Source organism: Cariama cristata, unplaced genomic scaffold (genome assembly GCF_000690535.1).
Source record: "Cariama cristata isolate BGI_N322 unplaced genomic scaffold, ASM69053v1 scaffold2923, whole genome shotgun sequence".
Lineage (NCBI taxonomy): Eukaryota > Metazoa > Chordata > Aves > Cariamiformes > Cariamidae > Cariama > Cariama cristata.
In genome coordinates this window covers 25,366-49,338 of record NW_009607616.1, presented here as the reverse complement: position 1 = coordinate 49,338, position 23,973 = coordinate 25,366, and the positions used below count along the sequence as shown (strand labels likewise).

Here is a 23,973-nt window from a genome sequence, read left to right as displayed (position 1 = left end):
TGAATTCTTTTATGGGGAAGGGGGAAATCTCCTTACTTCCTATTTTTTTTTATCAATAGCAAAAGTTGATCTACCTTTGTTCTCCACCTGCCATATGTCCTCCTCCTCTTTTCCTTTACCTGGCTCTGGAGACCATTGTTGGCAACTAGCCAAACCATCAGTCTTTTGTTGTTGATGCATGTCAAACAGACTGGATTAAGCAGAAAAAAATACTATTACTAGTTAACCAGCTTACTACTTAGTCATTAATTGCTACGACTATTGTGCCATTCTGCACTCCCTCCTTGCAAAACAACTAGATAGATGCTTGTTCATATTGCCAATACATTGTTAAATATATGAGTGTTTCCCTTCTGTTTCCTTTTGCAAAATACCATGCTTCTGTGTGTAATGCAAGCATTAAAGTACACTTGCAGCTTTAAACTATTGTTTTGGGGGAAAAAAATACAGTTTTCATTGACCCCAGGAAAAAAAAAAGGGGTTTCATATAAACAGTGAAGCTTATGAGAACTGTATGTCTCATTTACAGACTTCTGTGAATGTATTTAGCATTGTTTGAAGCAGTGTTTTACCTAGCCTGGAAAATGTTGCTGAAAGTAAAGAAGACCATTGACTTTCTACAAAGGAAAGAAACGAAAGGATTAAGAGTTAAGCACTCGATTTTCAAGAATAAATAAATCACTACTTAGGGAGTTCTGGGACATGCAACTTGAGAAACAGGTTTTGAAGGGCATGATTTCAACTTACTGACTTGAGTCAGTATTAGGGCTCAAGTGGAATGACTTAAGTGTGACTTAAAAGTGGACTGAACATTGAATTCCTAAAAGTTACAAAGTAAACTTTTTCTGGAAAAATTAAATTGGTGCTTGAATCTGCCACTTCTTCACTGTCAGATTATTTAAGATTAAAAGCATATTCATACAAAAATGATAGTACCAAAGTAAGAAAAGTAGAAGAGGTGAGAGGGGGACAGGACAGTATCTCTGTAATCTTCTTGCTTTCCTTGTTCTGCCCATCTCTCCGATCTCCTCCCCATTTGAATATCAAGAAACTGGTCATGGTAATGACATTTTGGATAATGATTACATTTTACTTCACAACTAGTCTCCTTCAGAACAATTCCACCTAAATCAAAGCTGATGGCTACTGATTTATTTGTGTTTAAACTTCTTTAGGGTTTTTACTTTCTTTAGACTTTTGTCTATAATCAGAAAAAAACCCCTTCATTTTGTTAAAGGAAGTTGAGTAATTCAAGTGTTCTGAATTTGACATCAGTTCGTTACTGTATCTCAGACGGACATTTACACCAGTGGAAATTAGAGGCAAAAGGCTGAAGTAGGATGTTTTGCAACTTTTCTTCCTCCTCTGAATCACATTTGCTCAATTTCTGCTTTCAGTGTTCTGAATGCAGAATTAATCATCCCTGATTTCAAAGTGGCTGTCATATTGTCAGGCTAGTTATACCTATACTTATACTGCAAAAAATTAAACAACACAGAAGAGGTCAGAAGATCTCTCAGAGATGCCTGAATTCAAACAGGGTCAAGATACTAGAAGATTTAACTCTTGCTCCAGGGTATTCTCTATTTCAGATTGTGCCAGTGCTGCTTCAGATTTCTGCTGAGAAATGGAACTCCAACTGTTTCTTTTCTTGTGAGGTTTAAGTTTTATGATTGTGTATGCTTTGCACTGTCCTGACTGCATAAAATAAAATCTTGTGCAGTTCTGTATTTTTGATATATGATGGTAGTATGAGAGGCCCGCCAGTTAATATTCTAGTCTAACACAACAGTAGCTATGGTTTCTGAGATAATTTGAATCTATTGTGCACCCTACACTTAAGCTTTGCTGCCACAGCAAAGATGAGAGACCTAGAAATGGAGGTAAAGGGAAAAATGAATAATTATGTACATCTATTTTCTGAAAGAGTTCTCTGTGTCAGGATGATGGGAAATATTTGCTCAAAGATCTACTGAGATCAAACAGCAAAGGTAATTTGTGTTCATAAATGGTTAATTGTGACTTAAAAATACCCTTATTGACAGGAACTGCAGGATAAATGTCATTGGAACTTCTTGTTTTTTTAATACACCTTAAGAAATTAAACAAAGCAAATGCATTTGGTGGCGCCCTCAGGAAAAGTCCAGTCACTTCCTGAACAGTAATCTGCCTGTGAGCAGCAGATAGATTCTCATTGTTTGCCATTTCCAGTTTCCAGTAATGGGAATGATTACTTGATCCAGCCAGTTTCTATTGAAGATCTGGGAAAACTTACACATTTTAATGGCAAAATTTGGTCTGTTTCCATAAAACAACAACAGGAAAAAACACAACCTGGTTTTGGTACCTGGAGGCATCACCTCTGATGATGAATATTGTTTTATTTTGGAACTGAGTGTCTGCTCTTCAGGAACGAGATGTATCTTGCTTTTCTGGTGATTCTCTTGCAGTGTAAGTTTGGTAACTAAATATCTGGGTGGGTACATGTGTTATTGGTTTGTCTGGGGTTTGTTGGGGCTTTTTACTGTTTCCCATTACTGTCTCTCAGTCTGTAAGCTTTGAAAATAACATTTCTTTTCATTTTTTTTCAGGTTCAGAACTTTACACTCAGGAGAGAGGTAGGTAACAATAGGGTTTTTTTTCACACACAAATTTAAAATAAGTAATTTCACTAATTCCTCGTTGTTGGTGTGCAGCCATAACAGAGTTTTATCTGAATTTGCGGTACTATAGCTCAGTACAAAATTTGGCCATGTTAAAAAAAAAAAGAAGAAAGGTATTACTTGGTGTTTCTTGGTATAGTGTTTAAATGAGAGATGTGCTGCTCGTATTTTAATAAATGTTGCGGTGAAATCTTTCCTAGACTAAGTTGCTTTACTGAGGCATACAAGAGAAGAGATGGGAGAGGAAACTTAATTACTAGTACTTTGTTTTGGTCTTTAAAAACCCCTCTCATGCCCACAAGCAAGGAGGTAGGATAAAATTATAGAATATAAGTTAAGGGCACTCTCTCTTGCAAAAGAAAAGATCATGTCTGAGCAGAGTACAGAACTTGCGTTCTAAAAGGAATGCGTTTACTTTTTATGTTATCATCTTGCTGACTTCCAGCACGTACACTCTGCATAACTCCTTTTTTCCATCACTAGGGAGAAATGTTTGCTTCTTGTTGTCATGTAGTCTATTCACATACAAAAAAATTTACAATTTTTTCATTGGTTTTATGCCGAAAACTCTCTCTAGTGAGGACAATTTATAAATAGCTGGTATGTGTTCATGGCAAGGGACTTCTTTAGGTGCAGGAAAGTTTTCCTGTTCTAGTAGCAAATGTGTAATACAAATCCTGGCCAGAATGGGCATACCCGAAAGCTGTAAGTTCTAAAGGAACGGAAAGTGAATGAACTCATAAATCTTTCTCTATACTTGTTCATCTAGCTGTGTGAATAAAAATATTAATTATACCAGGATTCTATTGATTATAAAATTTTAAGCTACAAATTATTTATCATTGCTGTGGTTATAAACAAAGAAGTACTCTATATATATATTAAAGCTATTATAAACTTTATTTCTTAAATTGCTTATCAATTTTTAATTTTTTTAAATAGGAATATTGTATTCAGTATATTTTTTCAGGGAGTAATATGTCTAAATTCTAAATTAATTGAAAGCATTACTTCTGCATATGATTATGTATTTGAATTAATCAGGGTATGATTGCTGGGCTGCCCACAATGTGAAGTTAGGCATGTACATGTTTGCTCGCAGAACCTGAACATAAATATGGTCTGTTATGCTCTAGTTGTCCTAAACTAGAGATTTAAGATTATCCCAAGCTTGTGAGTTACGTGTTTATGTGTTTAAACTTGCTGAATGACATAACACTAACCTTACTTTCAGATAAAAAATACTGGGATAACTTCAGGATTTCTGCTAATTGGGGATGAATTGGCTTGGGGTTCAATACAACTCTAAACAGGGTTTTACTGTCGTTTTTCAGTTTATTCAAACAATATAAATACAAAATTTTGTTCACCTCTCCGATCTGCCAATTGGAGTTGAAGACCACATACCATGAGAAATAAGGAAAACCAAGAAGTAGCTGCAAACCTGTTCCAGTGTCCTCTGTGTCTTCTAGGGAATTTAGTAGATTTGACCATGAGCATGGCCACGAGCATGGCCAAATCAATGACTCTCTCAGTCCCTCAAGGCAAAGACTGAGCAGATGGACAGTGTGTGCTGTGTCAATGAGTAGTTGCCTCTAGTATGTCTGTGCAGTGGAAGGTAAAGCTGATATCACTGTCAACATCTGTGAGATCTGACCACATATAATACCAGCTACTAGGGTGTAATGAATTAATTCTTGTGATTAAAATGTATCGGCTTGAGATAACATTATTATGTTGGACTAATTGTAAATAAATATAACTCTTTTTTTTATTTTCCATCAAGTTTTTACTTTCAACACAGTTGAAATCAAGGTTCAGCCATCTGTCGAAGTAAAGAATGGAGCTCCTATGTCAATTGTCTGCCATGCCGATATTAGCAAAAATACTGATTTCCGGCTGAAGCATAATTTTACAATTTTTAAGGATAGCAAGCTTGTGTTCACGAGTGTATCAGACAAAGGAGATGCACAATATGAAATAGCTATGGCTAGATCTTCAGATACAGGAGACTATGAATGTGCTGTGGAAGCAGGCGGAAAGACAAAATCTAGTAACTCCTTACATGTTTGGGTAACAGGTGAGTATTCCTTTGAACATGGCAGTTATCTAAGATGCAAAAAGAGAACAACCTTCCAGAGGAAGTAATGGTAGTCAGTGCTAAATAGGATATCTTGCAAAGTGTTTTTTATCCGTAGACATCACAGTACTTCACAAGAATTTAGTACTAAATCCTCATGTTAAGGCACAGAAATGAAATCACGATCCCAAGGCTACATGGCAGATCAGTGATAGTCAGGAATGCAATCTGTGCCTCATGTGCCACTATCCCCTCTGTCCTGAGCCTCTGTTCCCTAGACTAGAGAAAGTCTTATTTGTGAAAGCTTGCGCCTATAGATCATAAACATGATGGGGTGCAGGTAGGTTACTGGAAAAGCTGGAAATAATGTCTAGAGATTCTCACCTTGTGACAGCCATTGCCAAAGCTAGTATCAACGGTGGACTACTTTTGTAGGCAATGTTGTATCAGTCCTGTTCTTTATCTGTTATGGGAACAAGGGCCACCTCCATCTATACTCTTTCTAGCCATGTGTTCTTGACTGCAAATGACATTTTTCCCGTTGGAAAAGCAACCTGTAAAGAATTTGTTCAGCATTAAATAGTTACAGGGTTGTGCAGGGCCTATAATTTTTCTTCAGAGGCCTGCACCTCTAGGTACAGAAGTTGGGATGGCATTTAGTTTCTTTGCTTGCTCATTTCTGAGTGACAATAGGAAACACTGAGGAGGAAGCAGTCTTACCTTCAAAACAGCAAGTTTCATACTTCATGCATTACATCAAGATTGTATTACCCTCTCAAGGGACTTTTTTTTTTCTTCTGAAGGTGCCTTGGCACGCATCCACATATCAAAGGAACTGTCGTCAAAAGTTCAGTTCTTGCAAATTACTTGCATCTGTTCGTTAGCATGAATCACTACCATAGTCATCAGAGATAGTGTTTATTTCAGGATAATGCAATGTTCTATTTCTTTTCTTGTTTCCTGTTCTAAGGAATGACCAAGCCAATCCTGACTGCTGAGAAAAAAGAAGTTTTAGAGGGCGAAGTTGTGAAGTTACGTTGTGAGCTGCCAGAAGAAGTACCTCCTTTAGATTTCGTTTTCCGGAAGATAAAGATGAATTCAACACCTAAAGAAAAACATGTATTTGAACCATACAGAAATTTTTCTGTAGTGGGATTTTCTGTTGAAGAGGGAGATAATATTTTACAATTTGATTGCTTTGGTAGCAGAAATGTAAAACTCAAATTTGAAAGCTCAGAACATAGCAACAAAACACTTGTTACAGTCAGGGGTAAGTTGCTTAGCTTTTCTTTTTACATTTCTTTGCTTGATATAATTAAAAAGTTGGGTCATGAGTTTATATGTGTTCTCTTGCAGAACCATTTATAAAGCCTACTCTAAATGCCAAGCCCTCAAGTAATATTACAGAAGGAGACAGAATACAGTTTGAATGCTCAACTGTGGTAGCCCGAATGCATGACATTGAAATCATACTCCAGAAAAACAAAACAATACTGAACAGTGTACGAGATGAAAAAATTTTGAAATACTCTGCAGTAGCTACTCTAGAGGACAGTGGTGAATACCTGTGCAAGGTGGAGCAAGGGAGAGCGTCTAAAACCACCAAACTCAATGTTGTTGTGTCAGGTAACACCTCTGTTCATCTTAGATTTTACTCAATGGATTAATATTTAAATTTAAAATTAGTAGAATTCAAGATCCAAGTGTAACCTCCAGATCCAAGAGCAATTTTTCCCTAAGTTAAAGGCTATTTAGATTTAGATTTCAGTTTCTGATTTTTGCCTGCCAGTACTTTCCAACTGAAATAATACTTTCAAATAACACTTATAGGAAGTGGTTTCAAGTGATTGGTAAGTTTCTGTTTTCCCTGAAAATATTATTATATCAAAATAACATAATTGTGGTTTTTTCCCTGATTGTAAACTTTCAGTATGTCCTTCATTCTGTGTACTCTGAGATAGATAGCCATATTCTTTCTTTTAGGCTCAATTTGAATGAATTTGTTCTCTTTTTTATCTTGCAGAGTTATTCCCCAAGCCAACATTGACTGCTTCTATGAGTAAGGTGGATGAAAATAAAGAATTAACTTTGAGTTGCAGCGTTAGTGGTTTTCAGAAAGCTAACTTCTCTATATTACGGAAAAATTCAAATGGAGACATCTTGTTGAAAAATTCTAGAAACTTAACAATGAGAGTTAATGTGAATGATACTGGATTATATATCTGTAAAGCTGAAGTAAAAGGAATAGTCAAGGAGAGCACACCTGTAAGGATAAATGTTTATGGTGAGTTGATACAGAGACTTCGAACCCAATGGTGGGGGGAAAAAATCAAAACTGTAAGCATATAAATAAGCACATCTGTTAATGGAATCAGTCTGTAGTCCATGAACTAGCAGGGTGTCTGTTAGTTCTTGCAATATTAATTTCTGTGACATGTGCTTGTCATCTTTAGCTGTAGAGGATTTGTCTGACTTGATTAGATCACGACAGGCCTTTTCCAGGGCTGGCCCTAGGAGAAGGGAGTTAGCATGTCTTCCTTCTGTTCCCTTGATTCTGCTAGGTGCCAAATAAACTCTCATTCATTACCATTTGCAGGAGCTGGGAATGTTCTGCAAACTTTTCACTCATCACTTTGATCTGAAACTGTCAGTGTCTGCCTTGAATCCCTCCCCCTGACCCTCCAGGCAGAAAGCCATGACAGCCAGAGGTCATCTGGATAGCTCTACTCCAGAAAAGCCAAGTTTTTTGCTATCAATACAACCCCCTCACTAGCACACTAATTGTAAACACCCTAGTTTCCTTCCCTCTCATGGAACAAGCACAGTCGGTTCTCAAGTCTGTAAAGAGGGATTAACTGGGTTGTGACTCACTGTGCTGCCGAAACAGAGGTCCCTGAGTAGGTGCTGCAGGATCCATCTCAGGTAATACATGCAATGGTACTTGCATATATTTTTGCTCTACAGACTTGGTCCTTGGGTCAGAGTTAGTTCTGGAGTTTGGATGATCCACAGCTGTGTCATTGATCCTTTTTTTGTTTTTCTTTACATTATCCTTGTATGTCATTTTATTCTAAGTCACGTATGTTCTATTATTGATGTTTTTGTTTTGTTCAAGTCACCCCCTGCTTCCATTCTACCAATGAGGAAGAGCTTCCCAATATAGGCTGTGTGTACAACCTAGCTAAATATTGTATATTTATACGTTTTCTATTAAATAATATTGTAACTTTTGGCCTTATGCAGTGTAATTTGCAACAATTTTTTCTTTTATTCCCTTTTTAGCTCCAGTCTCCAAGCCAACTATTTCAGTTGTCAGTGGTTTACCAGAGGTGGTGTTAGGGAAGCCTCTACGGTTAATCTGCCATTCAGTGATGGGAACACCACCAATAACATTCACATTCTACAAAGGAAATGAAGTTAAGAAAACAGTAACTAATGACACATATGCTATGTTCTTGGATGAAAATATTAGACAAAATGACAAAAGAGGATACAAATGTGATGCTAGAAATAATCACTCCAGTGGTATGAAAACTAGCAATATTCTAAACATCACAGTAATAGGTAAGTCTGTTTAATTCTTCTTGTCTAATGTCATAGTTTGATTTTTGAAACTATAGCAGCAAATGATGGACTAAGCAAAATGGATGTGAAATGTTTACAATTTTTTGCTCGCTTGAATTAACAATAGTTGGAGATCTGTATCGCAGACTATTTGTTACTAAAGTAAAAATCCTGATAGTAATCCAAATCAAGCTAACAATGATTGAGTTTATTTTAATGTTAAAACCAGCTCTGACTTGAAATCTTATAGAAGCTGTTTTAGTAAAATTAATGATTAAAAATTTCAGGACCAGATCTATTTTCTTCATATATGTTTTTCACAGCATGGATTAAATGTATAAATAATATTGGAGTTAGTCTATGATTTTACTAACTAAAAGAGTTGAGCTAGCTAGATTCCTGGTAAAAGATGTAAATCCACACTTTTAATAATCCCTCTAAATACCTTTGTTATTAGTTGCAGTTTTCAGAGGCGCTGAGCATATATGTTCAACACCAGAAACTGCAATTGCTAAGTAGCTCTGAAAGTCAGTCTATTATTATGCCTTATTAGCAACTAGGAGTTACTATATATGAGCAAAGTCTCTGATCTACAAATATGTGTGAAGCAGAAAGGGAAAATTCCTCTGCCCATGAGGGAAGTTGCTAGTTGAAGCTTTAAAAACAAGATGAGTTGGAATTCCACAGAAGAAAGCACGATGTCTGATATATGCTGCGAGTCTTAGCAGTACTCCAAGAAGGGGAATGCAAGTGAAAAAGCTGCTCTTTGCAAGTGTGCTATTGGCCGATATGAAGAGACACCAAAGCAAATAGTAATTCTGTAGCAGGCCACGTAAGACCGGTGTCAGGACTCTTAAAACATATGTGTGTGGTTTTCCCTGTCATTACACAGGTAAGGGAGCATCTTGTCTTGGTAGGATTTTTTTAACCAGTATACTGTGTTTCTGTAGATTTGTTTGGTGCACTCAGAGCAGATGGTAGTGAGGTTTCATGTGACAGTTCCTGCTTTAGATCCTAGTGGTTCAAAGGTTTGACTTGAGGAAATTCTGTCACTGATTTAGGTGTGTTCTGTCCCCATCACAAGCAGTTCCTTGTGTGCCCAGAGAACTTACTTGTTAACAATAGGTTTTGCTATAGGCCTTAAGGAAGTTTCTTGGATATCCTGTACCCAAGGTATGGATTGTACCTTGAATTTAATTTTAAAATATTGAGATAAATAACTGTAGAAAACAGAGTAGCTGTTTGAGGAGGCATAGTGAAACCTTCTGCACCAAATGAAGGTCCCGAACAGTTGCAGGCTTCGTGTTGACAGACACTGTCTTGTTGGGGTTTGTCTTTAATAGTGAATGAGGTAAGCAGAAATAATAGTCTCCTACTCAAGTGGAAATAAAGCATTGATTGTGGCTGCTGTTCATGGAGGACCTGAGAATATTCTTAATCTACAGAAGGAACCAACTAATTGTAGGTATGGACCTCTTATTAAAGGAAATAATTTGCTTGTAACATCTTCAAAGTGTTTGTCTGCTCAGTAGTGTCACCTTTACCTTACTTGGTTCAGACTTAGGCAGTTTTGTCAGTCTGATGTTGTCAAAAAATGTGACTATTTTGCTAGTGGTTCAGTGATATGTGGTGAAAGATACGTAGAGCTGTGTATCCTATGCATGTTGCTGGCACCTATGTCGATGTCATTTGACCAGATAGTAACCATGTACAGCTATTGGAAAAAAAATAGAGTTCTTTGGGACTGTAAGTAAGGGAATTGGTGATGGCAGATCCACTTGTAGAGACATTTTAACCCATATATTTGTTTCCTTGCTGCTTTTCTTGAATGTATCAGCAGTATTTTAGATTTACTGAACCTGATGATAGCAAAGTAGTCCAGGACCGGAGCAGAAGTCTATTCTTGGCCTATTGAAGAGAGACTCTCTCTCTACCAAGGAGTTTTCAGTTTTGTGTCCCAGCTTGAACCCAAATTATGTTGGTGTTGATAAGATAAACTTGTGGTTAATAGGCTGGTTTCTCTCTAAGTTTTGACATTGAGTTGTATATGACTAGAACAGGTATTGTTGCATTTCTTCTGAGGAAGTTGGATTATTGCACCGTTGAAGGACATGCTCTCCACTCTCTGAGCTCCCAAACAGGTCTTTTAATACAGTATTTGCATTTGCCTAGACTATAGAAGTAGGGCTGCACCTTAAGTTCATCAGTTCCACCAGGATATGCTTTGCTAACACTAGGGAGAAGTTGAATGATAAAACTCTGAAGAGATTTATCCAGTGAGATTTGAAGTCAAGGTAATTTGAAATACCAAGTAACAAATGAACAACTACAAAGTATAATCTCAGTCCATTATCAAGCGTGTATTTCTCTGCTCGAGCTAGTGTATCCCAGCTGTTAGAGTAGTGGTTCAGGGTATATTGTGACACTGTTTGGAAGTTGTGAATAGAAAGTCACATTTTGGAGTCTAGGGAGCCACTCTTCTGCAGTCCACCACCCCTGAGGTGGCAGCTTCAAATTCTCTGTATTCTGTCCTTTCTGTCTGTACTAGATCTGAAAAAAGACTTGTGTTTTATAGAGCAATCTTCTCTATCATGGGATCAGTCATAGTAACCCACGCCTTATGTGGGTTCCTATGTAATACGTAATATAAGTACAGCTTTCATGACTAGCATCTTTTCATACCAGATCTGGTTTCCTCCTTCTGCTTCTGTACTAGTGTTGCCTTAATGACCCCTCCTTTACATCTGCCTTGTGTTACCCATGACCCTGCCACAAACACATTTATAGTATTTCCAGAGAAATTTTGTTTAGCGATTTTAGCAAAACAGATGCTTCATATCTCAAACATTTTGTGAAGCTACTAACATTCTACATGCCTTGCATCACAGAATGTGTGTACATTTTTTCCCCCCATGTAATTATAAGTGCTGATGCTCATCTGCTCCTATGCTAGCTCTGTGTACGCTAATATACTTAATTTGTAAAACAGCAAACTTAAAAACTGTATTTTGGCTATGCATATTCTTACAACTTGTTCAAATGCAAACTAAATTCTATCATTGTGTTTGCTATATTCTGTAACCATTAGAATTTGGGACTCACTTATGCCTTTGAAGAACTTGATCCATTATCTGCTGATATTCACTATTGTATATTAAATGTTATAAGAAAGATATAATACTTAGCATAAACCAGCATAACTCTACATAACGATGAAAGCATAGCTACATAAATTGAACTATAATTACTTACACTATTGAACTGCTGAATGTATTATTTCTGAAAATCAAATAATTTGTAAGTTGGGGCCTGAGGGGCATCCAAAGAAGTTTAAGAGGCTAACTGACTTCTGTGGAATGGACATAGTTTCCTTCTGTGTCTGCATTGTTTCTTTATAGTGCCCTCTCTATTTCTGGGTGTATAAAAATATTTACTTAAGGATGATGTCTGGCAGAGACTATTCAGAAAGATTAATACTGTGCATTCAGTCTCTGTTTACAGTATTTTATCACCAAAGTTATTTCTAATAGTGCTAATATTTGTTTTCTTTGTGCCTTCCTCTGTAGTACCAATCCGGAATGCCAGCTTGGGCAGTTTTCCGTATGGAGAAGTGGAAGATGGCAGTGACACTGCTTTTCTCTGCTCTGTGAAAGAAGGATCTTGGCCAATTCACTTCAGGATTTTTAAAAAAACTGATCATGAAGTTCTTGTGTATGAAAGAAGTGAAAATGCAGACAGAATGATGTGGCAGAAGAAAGGAATGAGCAGGGAGGACACAGGAACATATTACTGTGTGGCTTCTAATCGAGCTAATGTGGATGTGAAAAGCCATCCAATAACCATCAATGGTAAGCTAACTTTTATGATAAGCTGCATACTGTGTCATCATGACAGGTGAAGTCATGTTGTCTGGGATGTTACCAAGTATAACTCGCTTACTTGTTTTTGTTTCACCATTGTCAGAAGTTAAACAGAGAGATCCATTTATAAACAGAGATTGTCTAACTTACATAGAAAGATTTAAGGGATGCTCAAAAGCCAAAGGAGCCAGATGCAAACTAAAAGCAACCCATTGTTACACTGAGTTTTCAGTCACAAAGGAGAGGCTCACTACTGAACTTTGCATGCAAGTCTCCTTAAAGTTCTTCCCCAGTGTGTAAGAAGGCCAATTTGTAGTAAAGTGAAAGGTCAGGAACTGCAGAAGTTGGTAATGATGACCTGTCACTGTACGTACTCTCTTAAACATGTCTTTCTTATTTCCAGTCATCTTAGCGGCTTGGCAGAAAGGACTCATTGCTGCATTTGTCCTAATGCCTATCGCAGGAGCAGTAACTCTCACTTTGTGGTGGTTTTTGTGTAAGAAGAAAAACGGTAATGAATGGTTCCCTTCTATTTGTTTGGTGACAAATGTATTACAGTTAAACTTGCATTCGTTTCAGGAATAATGTCTTGTGGGGGTGAGGTTTCAGGAGAAGACTAAATACAATTTAAAAAAACTAAAAATCTACTTAAAAATGCCGGGTGGCCCAAATTAAGCTGCAAGTGTGCTAAAGTTTTCCAAGTATATTGGGCAGAATGGGAACATCTAACTAATGGTGCTGGAAAGGCACTAGTGAAGTGAAGTTTATGGGAGATAGGCCAGAATTGCACTGTTCTGATGCAGTCCTAGGCCTGGAATTCAGTCCCCTGCAATGTAGAGGCAGACAGGGCCTGAGGAGTGTTTTGATCCCTTATAAAGCTATGATAATTTGATTTGGGGTCCCAACTCAGGGGTAATTGAGGTACTTCTCTAGTCCTCATGAAACAAATTTAAGATCATTAGGTTGTGAGGTGGGTTTTTTTTTCCTTCCACACTGTAATACAATTTCACTTAGGGATTTGTCTTTTATTAGTAAGGTATTCTTTCAGATCTTGTTCTTTCAGAAAATAAGTAAATCTGGTTTATCTTCTGATATGCATTCCAAAATATTTGGGAAAATTTGGAGTATCTGGATGTTCCAGACTGCTTAAATTGGCCAGGCTAAAATCTGGGGTTTGGGATCTTAGATCCTCTGTGAAAGAGACATTTAAGGGACCTGGGTGATAAACAGGATGTAAGACACTAGGTAATTAATTTTGTGATAGCCAGGAGAAATTATTCTGACTTGGGTAGATAATCACTATATTTTTGTTTTTATTTTAACTTTTAATTCTTTTACTTGTGCAATCTATTAATAGATGGTTTTATTTTTCTCTGTCAAGCTAAAGGACCATCCATGGAGATGTCTGGGTAAGATGGCTTGCTTTATGGTAATAGTGAAGTATTTCTCTTTAAACAGCTGGAGGCCTTCCACCATGTGAATATAGTTTATTATGGCACACACCTGCAGACAATAGATGGTTGTGCTTCATGTACCACCTGTTAACACAACAACAGGATGAGGAAATAATCTAAAAATAGGAAAAAAAGTGACCAAAGAGAAATAGAAGAATGTCAGGCCTGCATTTGAATGAATTTAGATATGGAATCAAAAATACAGAGGTCTTTAAAAACAGTAATGCCAGAGGGAATATTTTTGACCTTAAAGTTTCTTTGTGCTTCTCTTAAAGACAAAGGCAAGATTTTCATTAGCTTCAATAGCTAAGAATGTGTGGTAGTCAGCATGACTGATCTTTGCATATCATCAGGTTGTTTTTATTGACTGGTTTTGGATAATTACAGCAACTTTTATTGGTTTGCTTTTCAGTTCTGCCTTGGCTACAAACTTGACAAGTGAAAAACTGACAAGACAGCACAGTGATGGAGACTACTATTCAGGTAGGATATTTTCCTGTAAGACTATTAGTAAGTTCTCTTAATTAAATGTTTATTTAAAGTTTTGGACTTACATGGTGGTTGTTTGGATAGGGCCCAGTGTTTTGGGAATACAGAGGAATACCAAGAACATTCTCCCAAGTATTTTCTATTATTTTGTCTTTGTACAGTTTTTTATGAGCATGTCTTACACAAAGATTGGTTTATAAGTCTGATAAGACACTTCTACCACGCAATCAGTTAACAATATTAGAGATGGAGAAATCATGGTAAAAGAAAATTACTTTCTGTTTTTGACAGTTTTGACACAGCTGCAAGAAAATTATTTCAGAGAGGAAATCTGAGTTGTGGCACATGATTCTGTGATGTGGCCACAGTATAGCAATGTTAACTTGCCATGACTGGGCACCTTTCATTCCAGGATCTCAATGCACTTTACAAAGATAGGTGGACATGTTGTTTAGAGCACCTGATATAAACAAACTTACCCCTTGGGTGTTTTTTAGCTGATCATTTAAAAAGCTACATTATTCCCACCTGTGTTATATGAATGTCTTAGGTGTGAATCTGAAAGTAGAATTTCCCATATATAAATAAATATAATGACAATAGGAATTGCAGCTATGTAACTCATTTATTTGATTTGCTATAATAAATATTATGTCAGCTCAATTTTTGCTTTCATATTTTAGGATCAGGTTACATTGAAGATAATGAAAATCACATGAAAGCAACAGATGAGAGTAAAGGTAATTTAATGCTTAAACAATAGTTTTTAAAATTATTTTGTGATTGAAAGTTGTGATGTTTTCTAATGGTAGTAATCCGGATTTGATAGGTCCAGTCATTTCCTTTTTCTCTTTCATAGTGAGGAAGACTCTTTCCTTTGCTGAGCTTAGTTCTTTTTCCTTACGTGCAAAATGACAATGATAGGACCCATTTACAAACTGCATTATGAAATGTAATTAGTTGTACTGGATTCCAGGCCATCTAATGAAGGGATGGTATGAAAATACAACTTAGACTCAAAATTTCAAGTTCTATACAACAAATATTCAGATTTTTTTAAAAAAATTTTTTCTACAGATGTCTGCTTCTTTTACTTCTCTGTCCTTTCTTCATTTCTGCAGACCTTGAAATATTTAAGCATTAAACCTAAAAATAATGTGCTATGAAATCTGAATAAAATAACCTGCCAAATACCTTGAGACACCGTGTGGATTGTGTATGAATACACATACAGATATTCATTAAAACATGTCATCAAGTACTGCATCATCTAGCACATTGTATTCTTCGAGACTGGTGTTTTTAAGATACATAATCAGAGAATAGTACTTAAATATGTGGATATTGCCATCTGAAAGCATACTTTGTCCCGTATATTTTTGTTTTATATTGATGTGAAAGTATTCTCACAGGTTAGATGCCATTTCTGGTGGCTTATAGTACATTTTGACTTGGTTGTCTACTGGACCATGAGTTGAAAGATAGTTGGAAAGGCATCTAGTGTAACTAAAGATCAAAGTTAAGCTAAATTTAATCCAGAGCATGGAACTAGACTCCTGCATAAGCCTGTATGCAACATAGGTGGCAGGAATTTCCAATCAATAATTCTTTGATCCAATTCTGAGTGTGCAGGGCAGCATTGTACCACAAAACTAAGAGAAAGGTGATGCACTAAGTTAACTTCACATGAAAACTTGGAAACAACCTTTGGAAACCCTAGCTCTGTGACTCTTGTTTTTTCCATTGTATCCTACCTGTTTCAGATGAAACGGGCTCTGGTCTAATGATCTGCATGTGTGCCAGAAATAAGTAAGTTCAGTCTTCACCTACTGTGGATTGGGCAGCTTCATTAAAACCAACCAGGCTATTGCAGATCTCCCTACCAGATGTGAAAAACATATACCTCTAAAAATAACAGTATCTATTCTGCATTTATGTGGCAATAGCTTTTACTTCAGCAAGCAAAAGGAAGGAGCTTATAGTTGGTGCATGGAAGTTATTCCATTGTGGCCTGAATAAGTCAAATTAGAACTAGAGAGACATTCTCATGCAAAACAAACATACAGATAGCAGAAAGATAGGAACATAAGGCTGTATTGATCATTCAGAATCACTGCTAGTATAGGAAGCATGTAATTTAAACTTTGTTATTAACTAATATGCCAGCTTAAACACTGTTTTTGTTTTGTTCAGCTTTTTTTTTTTTTCCTTCTCTGACCAATGCTATTGGAAGGCTGCTCCAAAACTTTGCTGTTCTAATCATTAGATCTTTCTCTAAGTTCTGTTTTAAAAAATGCACAAGCAGTTCTGCAGGATTCCAGTCTGGATGACTGTTGTGGTTCCTTCCAACTGTCATGCAGAAATCTAATAGAAAACCACCTCCACCCTAAGGAAAAGACAGAGTAGAAAGCAACAGCTGTTTCTTGTGTGTTTCTTTTCTTATCCAGGTAGCCAGTATTTCTCAGCCACTAGTTTTGGTAAATCAAGCGTCTAATCATTGTCAGACTTTCTGTGGGCATTGTGGCAGGGAAGCATTTTGAGGAAGATGGGTTGCCATTGTAGATGTTCTGTGGAAAGTTTGAAGGGCAATTTAAAAGTGTTGCAATTGCTTATTGGCAAAGCAGAAACTGAGAGTATGAGAGGTGATGAGGGAGGCCATGAAAGACTTGGAAAAGACTTTAAATGTGAGGAAAGTGGAGAATGGGAAGTGTCCTGCCATAGCAGCCATAGAAAAGGAAGAAAAAGTAATGGCAGGGAGAGAAACAGAAGAGAGAGGAGGTGCAGCAGGGATATAGGAGAATCTCAGATAATTCCCTGCTCCATTTGTGTTGTGCCACTTTTGAAGGTGTTACATTGAAAGTAAGAGTTTTACGTACAATTTGCACATCCCACATTTTCAGTAATCTGGCTTGAGTTGGTCTACTGCCTCTCAGATTGGGATGACCTTTAGGAATGGGTTGGCCTTACCACACTAACAGAGTAACTCATATCTGCCATAAGTAGGGCCTGATCCTGCACCTATGAAAGTCAATGAGGACTTGTCCATTAATTTCAGTGGCAGCAGGATCAGGCCCACAGCTCAAACGAAGCATGCAGTCCTACAAAGAAACATCTTCTTGATATTTTTGGGGCAGGACCTGACCTTGAGAGTGCTGAGGTGGAGTACACTGAAGTTGAAGTATCAACGCTTGATCCTCACAGAGGTAATAAACTGTCTGGCCTCTATGGTTATGTTTTGGGAGCAGCTCTAGGCATGTTGCTACTCCCTGACACTGGCCTGATATTGGCACCTACGAATGTAAGAGCAGGTTGTGTTTTGTGTGCCTGACTGTTTCACGCTAGTAGCGCTCCCTAATCTAAATGGTACTGTGGCAACGGTGCTGCTGTTCGTTGCAGCCCTTCTTCCCCTGGGATCCTCTCATGCGCTTGCCCTTCCCATCCACATGAGGTCTGTGCAGACCAGGGCTCCCAGCTGGACCTGTGGCTCTGGGTAGAAGGCAGACTGCTGTGAATCTTCATGTTATAGAGTCCAAATTCACTGAGAACCATCTGAGGTTAGCCAGAGGGTAGGATAATGGAGAGAACAGAAAGCAGTGGAATTTCCTCCTTTATAAAGGATCTGGTTGAAGGGTCAAAGTTGTAATTCACTTGTGATAGAGAAGGAAGAGAGACCAGCATAGATTTAGTCTCTCAGTCTGGAAAGGCCCGGAGACCATACTGGATTTTGTGGCACATTAAACAGAGAAATGAGAATATTGATGCCCAGATAACTTTGGCCTCCTACCTGTAGTTTTATGGTAACAGTAACCAGACATAGCATGAGGCTAAGGTACATGTCTCTGCAACCCTGAAGAAGAAATATCCACTGAAATTCATTCTCAATACCCAAATGCACACTTCAATCATTCTGTGTCATCTGGAGAACTGTGATATCATTATGCCCTTATGTTGAAAGCTCTTAAATCTTTCAGAAATTTACAAAAAGTTTCAAGTAGCTAAGAGTAAATAAAACCCACAAGGGATGTTTATGCTGTGCTCTAGCTTCTTTGCTTTAGCTGAATGAAAGCAGATTGAGGAAGAAATGGATAAATTTGCTTCTTCCTGGTAGGAAGGACCACTCACTTATTTCAGAGACCATTGTTTAGTTAGTAATACAGATGTTTGGGCAAAAGTGATCACTCTTCAATCTTGGCAGCAAAGCTCTCCTGGAACAGCCAGTCCTCCTATTCTTTCTCTGTTTTCACTTGCTGGTACCATTCATAATAGAGTTTTCCCTGCGTTCTAAGCGTGCTATTTATCCACCTCTGCTAAATTTTGCACTAAGATACCATAGTTGTTGTACTCTTTTTCAGAATACGGCTAATACTTAATTGTTCCACCTGTTTCTGAGCATGTACTACACAATACAATGGTGTAGAATCGTAAAGAGATGCTAGTGCATGCTTATTTAAATTAAGAGCCCTATTAAATGGTAAAGATATGCTAGCGCACGATTATTTAAACTAGAAGCCCTATTAAATGCAAGATCAGCATCTCTAAAAATAGCCTTTTCATACCATTCCTGATATATAACACTATTCCAGTATACGAGACTAAGATACTATCCATGCTCTGTAGACTGAACCCCATTAAACTGCAAAATAATGTTTAATAGATAGTGTGTAAATGAGATCAGATTATTTTAACTGAATGCTGTCTCATGTTACAGACCTATGTATGACATACAGAACATTAATTGATTCTATAAGACTGAATTGTGCTTCAAGTATATTGAGATATGATAGCTCCCTAATCTATTTCTTTTGTTGCACCCAGGACACAAGTGAATGCTTAGCAAGTGCATGCTTTGGTTACATAAATGACAACTGCACTGCAAGTATTTAATGTGTTAATCTTTCAGAGCATCTTGAGGATGCTGCTTAAATGGAAGGAGTTGTATGAAACCAAGTTTCAAGATTAATGCTCTCAGCTCTGCACTGCCTATCACAATGAGAACAGGATGAGATTTATTCTTGGGAAAAGAGACGCAAAGCCAAGTTTCTTTATATACCCTTGTAATAATCACGTACACCCACAAAAATAATTCAGCCATAGGACTGCCACAGTACTTCTGCCATGTTGATGTTATTGTACAAGTTTTGGTTCAAATCATAATATTCTTTCATGTCTGCCTGTGGGTTATGACCAGTCCTTCTTAAGGAACAGACCTTTCAGATTATCACCTAGCTCCAAATCCCCATTGCACCTCTTTTGATTCCACCTATTTTCTGAATGAAGACAAAGTATACCACACTTACCTTTTCTCTGGGCATGCATATCTCATCCAGTAGGCTGCATGTAGAGTCTGATTACTTCTGCCTTTTGAGGAACTCTAGATTTCTTTGATCTCTCAGGACTAACTTCAAATTAATTTACCTTCCCAATCATTTGTTCCTCCTGCCACTGTTGTCAATGTCAATAATGTTCATCTCAGGAGCAGGAGAATCATATTTTGTGTATTGTGAAAGACTACTGCAACAAATGCTGCAGTATCTAAGCTAGAACAGTACCCTTTATGTCACTTTTGGAATCAGGAATAATTGAATGCCACCTCAAAACAAATTTACAGAACTGTAGAAGGATGTGCATCTTGTCTTTGACAGTAAAGAACTACTTACATTTTAAAACAGTGGTTTTGCCCTATTTTTTTCAGCCATGTCTGAACTAGTTGGTCATTTCTGAAATACTTTTTAACACAGTATAATGGTGAATAGGCTAGTGCATCAAGAACTTTATATGTATTATGCTTCTGTATGAGAAGCAAAAAACAGAGTTCACTACAGCGTTACTGATAGTGAATGGTAAGCTTGCTAGAAGCAAAGTTTCACTGCTTTATTTTAAAGCTTCCATGTGGGAATAATTTGATACCTACTTTTTGAAGTAGGGGTGAAGAGGCTAGACAAATATGAGGTAGAGCTGGGGCTACAGTCCAGCTCTTATTTGGGGTAGTCATAATGGAATGTTAGTTTGATATTTAAAGAGGTGATAATTCTAGAGAATGATTAAATTGAGTATTTATGGAGATTATATGCTTGACAAAAATATAGTGCTTATCTTTTCTAAAGCTTAGTTGTGCAAAACGATGGCAAAGTGATTTATACCCTCTGTTGTTATTCTGAGCAAAAGCAAAGGCCAGTGCTAAAGCAAGATCAGGAAATATCCCTAAAGTGAGAAAGGAGAAATGGCTAATCATGGCTGAGTGAGAACATGCTCCGTCTTTTCCTTTTATAGCCGGTTAGTTATCTGCCGGGTGGCAACATGGTAAAGTTAGTGGGAACAAAATGTCAAATCATCCAAGTAATTTCTCCTAACACATTTTTTCAGTGCTGAGATGACTTTTGGAAGATTAACAAAGAAAATAACCTGGGCAGTGGCATTATATCACAATTTAATGAAATGAGTCTGAAAAAAAAGCAAGCTAAGGAAATGCCTCCCACCAAGTCTTTCCATAGAGTCAACAGGAGTAGATTTAGGACTGTAATCTGCTAAAAAAAAAAGTGTTCCAAATGAAATGAGCTATCTCTCATTAAAATTCTGAGAAGATTACATCTTACTTCACTGGAAATGGAATTGATTGTTTAAGCAATAGTCCATAAGCATATCAAATGTGCTTCAAGATCTTCAGACTATTTTGCAAAAAAAGGTCATGCCAAAACTGCAAGTTTGAAAGCTGTGATTAGGCACTCAGTGAAGTGTAACTGCTACTGTCATTAAAATTAATAGCAGTTTTGCAACTCAATTCTGATGTGTTAGCTCCCAACATTTAAAGGATAATTAACAGAATTTAAAAAAATTAAATTAGCTTTGGGAAATTAGAATGTGGTACCAGAGACATTTAGGTTTTTCAGAGTGATGCTGAACAGTAACAGTTCTGATTCTGAGTCTGGCTGCAGATCATTATGTCTGAATTCTTTAAATATTTTTATTTTTTATTGCTAAAGTACAGGACTCTGTATCCAGAAATGTGATTTTTCTTCTAGTTTCTTGCAGAGAGGGAACAACTTTTTTTTTTTTTTTAAACTTTAACTGTAAAAATCTAAGTTCTTGGTTTATTGAAGATCCACAGAAATTGGAAGTGATATTGATAGAATTCTGAGGTTTTCTAAGAGACTCAGTTTAACTGAAATGAACATTTCTGAAACACTTTGAGATCCTTGAGCAGCAAGCTCCTAGACACTGCCTCCATAGGCCTTTATACCAAATGAAAAAAAGTGATTTTAAATGCACAGAGTTCTGGAGCACTTTAATCTACAGCCATGCAAGAAATCAAGGAAATTGTTCTAATCTCCTGCTAGCCAGAGCTGTGTTTACAGTGAGCATAGAGAAACTGAATTCTTGCTATTTTCAGGCCTTTAGACAAAGCTCTGCCCCTTCCTTACTAGGGTAAGTGCCTGTAGTTTGGTGTCAGAACTCTGTGGGTAAGTTTTCACAGATGTCAGATAGCAGAAAAGGAAGATCTTTTTGCTTTCCAACTCATACAAGACAGAGGTTTACAGTGGCTTATTTGTAAACCTAGCTCTGAAAAGTATGTATCTAAGACTAACATTGCATTTGTATCCCAGCTGTGTCCTTGGAGGCACAAATCTTCTCTGCTTTTTTTCCTTACTTTCTATCATTCCACTAGCCGCCTTAGCCTTCACTCCTGCTACGTCTACCTGATCTCACTGCACTAATGGAAGAGTCTGCCACACTGAGGAACTGAGAGGAGACCTTTCCTGGATGTCACCTAAACAGAAGCTGTGCAGTGTGACATCTGCAAATGCTCTTCTGAGACGTTTGACAAAGAACAGCAAATTAGATTATTTTTGTGCCCATAAGATTGAATTAGGCTAGTTGCCAAAAGGAGGTGTAGGCAGTCTTCCAAATGATAGATCTCCTCAAGTCTAGGATCCCTAAATCCTTGGAACAAATTGAAGAAGCTCTTCAAACTGATCCAGAGAAACTCTTCTCTGGTGGTAGATGTCTCTGTAAAATTAAAGCAGTACCAATTTAAGTTGAGAAGATTATTAGAATGTCAAATTTAGAAAGGGAAGCCTATTTTCATCATCATTTTTATATAGAGGGAGAGACATCTCCCTCTCAGAACCTTACAGTCTGGGTTTGGGGAGGGGGGTGCAGTTGCTTTTTCATACAGACTCCACAGCCTCATTGCTGCTTATGTAACTGCTTCCTCTGAAAGTAAAACAGTGTGTTCTGTTTGTTTAAGGAGCTTTTCATAAGGCAAACAAAAAAAAAAAAAAAAAAGAAAAAAGAAAAGAAATTGATTCTGTGCCAATACATTTTCCAGCTCCTGTACAGAAGGGGACTGAAACAGTTTATACTGAAATCAGAAAAGCTAATAATGGTAAGTAAGCTAGTGAAAAATTAAACATATAAAGGAAGCATTTGTATAGAGATTAGGGATAAATTTGTGACTGAATAGTTTAGAAAATAAATGCCATAAGTAGAGATCCAAGTCACGTAGGAACATACTGAAGGGCAGCTATGAAATCACAGGTGTTGATAAATTGTATAACACCTTCATGGTTTCTCATAAACCTATCATATTTAATGCGGTGAGATTCATATTTGTAACATCTACTTCCTCAACCGATTTCTAATATATCTGCTAAGTGGTTGGGCCATACATCTGGATCTGAATCTGGAGCTGAACATGCCCTGTCAGGGATTAGGATGCTATGTTGTGTTACCTCAAACTGCTCATGAACTACACTTTTCCTCTTAGTTTGATCATGTTTGCTATGTGTTATAAAATACTCACTGGTTTTGGATATAACCCCAGCAAATATCTATAAAGCCTCCAATAACAAACTCTAAAAATCTTTAAATCAGTATGATCACTTCAGTAGGGTGAGTTGTTTGTTTTAAGCACCATCAGAAATTGTCTCAGATTGTATGTGCCAGCTGCTCTACCCTTCCACCTCCTGTAACATAGACTTTTGTATGTGGGCATTAGCAGCTTACTGGCAATTACTGTCTATAAATGTTCTGGCAGTAATGAGTTCAGAGACAGTAGGTTAAAAGTGTTTCTTCATAGCTTGTCAAAGACTAAATCAGAAAGGATTGTAAAATTGTAAAAGATTTGTAAATTTTAGGGCTGTAAACTGTTCAGGTTTTGTCCCCATCCACATTGCCAAGTGGCTTTGTTGTGTGCCATTTAAAATTTTTGATAGTTGTGTTTTAATTTGATATTTTTCTATTTTATAAGGGATTTCCCACCTGCTGTGACACAGCATTCTGTTTCTAGGGAATCTTTCATGTGAGGGTCTCCAAGTACTTTAGAAAACATTACTTAGTTTTCCCTTGTGAGGACTTATAAGGCAATTTTTATCTCCATTTTACAGCTGAATAAACAGAGAGATTATGCCATTTGTTTAAGGCACTGTGTTTAGAGAGTGACAACACCGGGAACAGAATTTCAGAATCCTGACTCCTGGCTAGGTGCTGAGCCTGTATGTTGTATTCATTTTTCACAGTCTTGCAGTGAAAAGCAGAATATCCTTTCCACTAAAGAAGAGGGCTAGGCACTTCATGTAGGATCACCTGGCAGCATCATGAGAAAAAAACAGCTCATTTTAGAGCTGAACCCAAAGGCCCCTAATGTTCTGAAACATTTACCAGTGAGTGTGAATTGGACCTGTAACAAGCTGCAGAAGCTGACTGTGTAACCCCTTGCCTGCTTTGTGGTTTTTACACCTTTCACCACTCCTATTTTTGACATAACGGAAAGTGTTATATACTAGAAGGATGTTTTCTGAGTTGTAGTGTAAACTCAAGGTTGGTACAGCAGAGCTATAATTCAAAGCACTTAAAGACTCTACTTG

At 37.3% G+C, this 23,973-nt stretch overlaps 1 protein-coding gene across 1 annotated transcript in view; it reads left to right on the top strand.

Annotated features, from left to right (window-relative positions):
* Positions 1-2,193: 2,193 nt before the first annotated feature.
* Positions 2,194-23,973, top strand: part of PECAM1 (platelet/endothelial cell adhesion molecule 1) — a 47,071-nt gene continuing 25,291 nt past the window's right edge. Inside the window, 15 exon segments of the mRNA XM_009696776.1 lie at positions 2,194-2,451; positions 2,592-2,618; positions 4,450-4,743; positions 5,714-6,013; positions 6,100-6,369; positions 6,767-7,027; positions 8,026-8,307; positions 11,874-12,155; positions 12,571-12,678; positions 13,549-13,576; positions 14,034-14,104; positions 14,794-14,850; positions 17,166-17,197; positions 17,199-17,313; positions 22,437-22,493. Coding sequence (XP_009695078.1) covers positions 2,418-2,451; positions 2,592-2,618; positions 4,450-4,743; positions 5,714-6,013; positions 6,100-6,369; positions 6,767-7,027; positions 8,026-8,307; positions 11,874-12,155; positions 12,571-12,678; positions 13,549-13,576; positions 14,034-14,104; positions 14,794-14,850; positions 17,166-17,197; positions 17,199-17,313; positions 22,437-22,493 — 2,218 coding nt within the window. The 5' untranslated portion in view covers positions 2,194-2,417.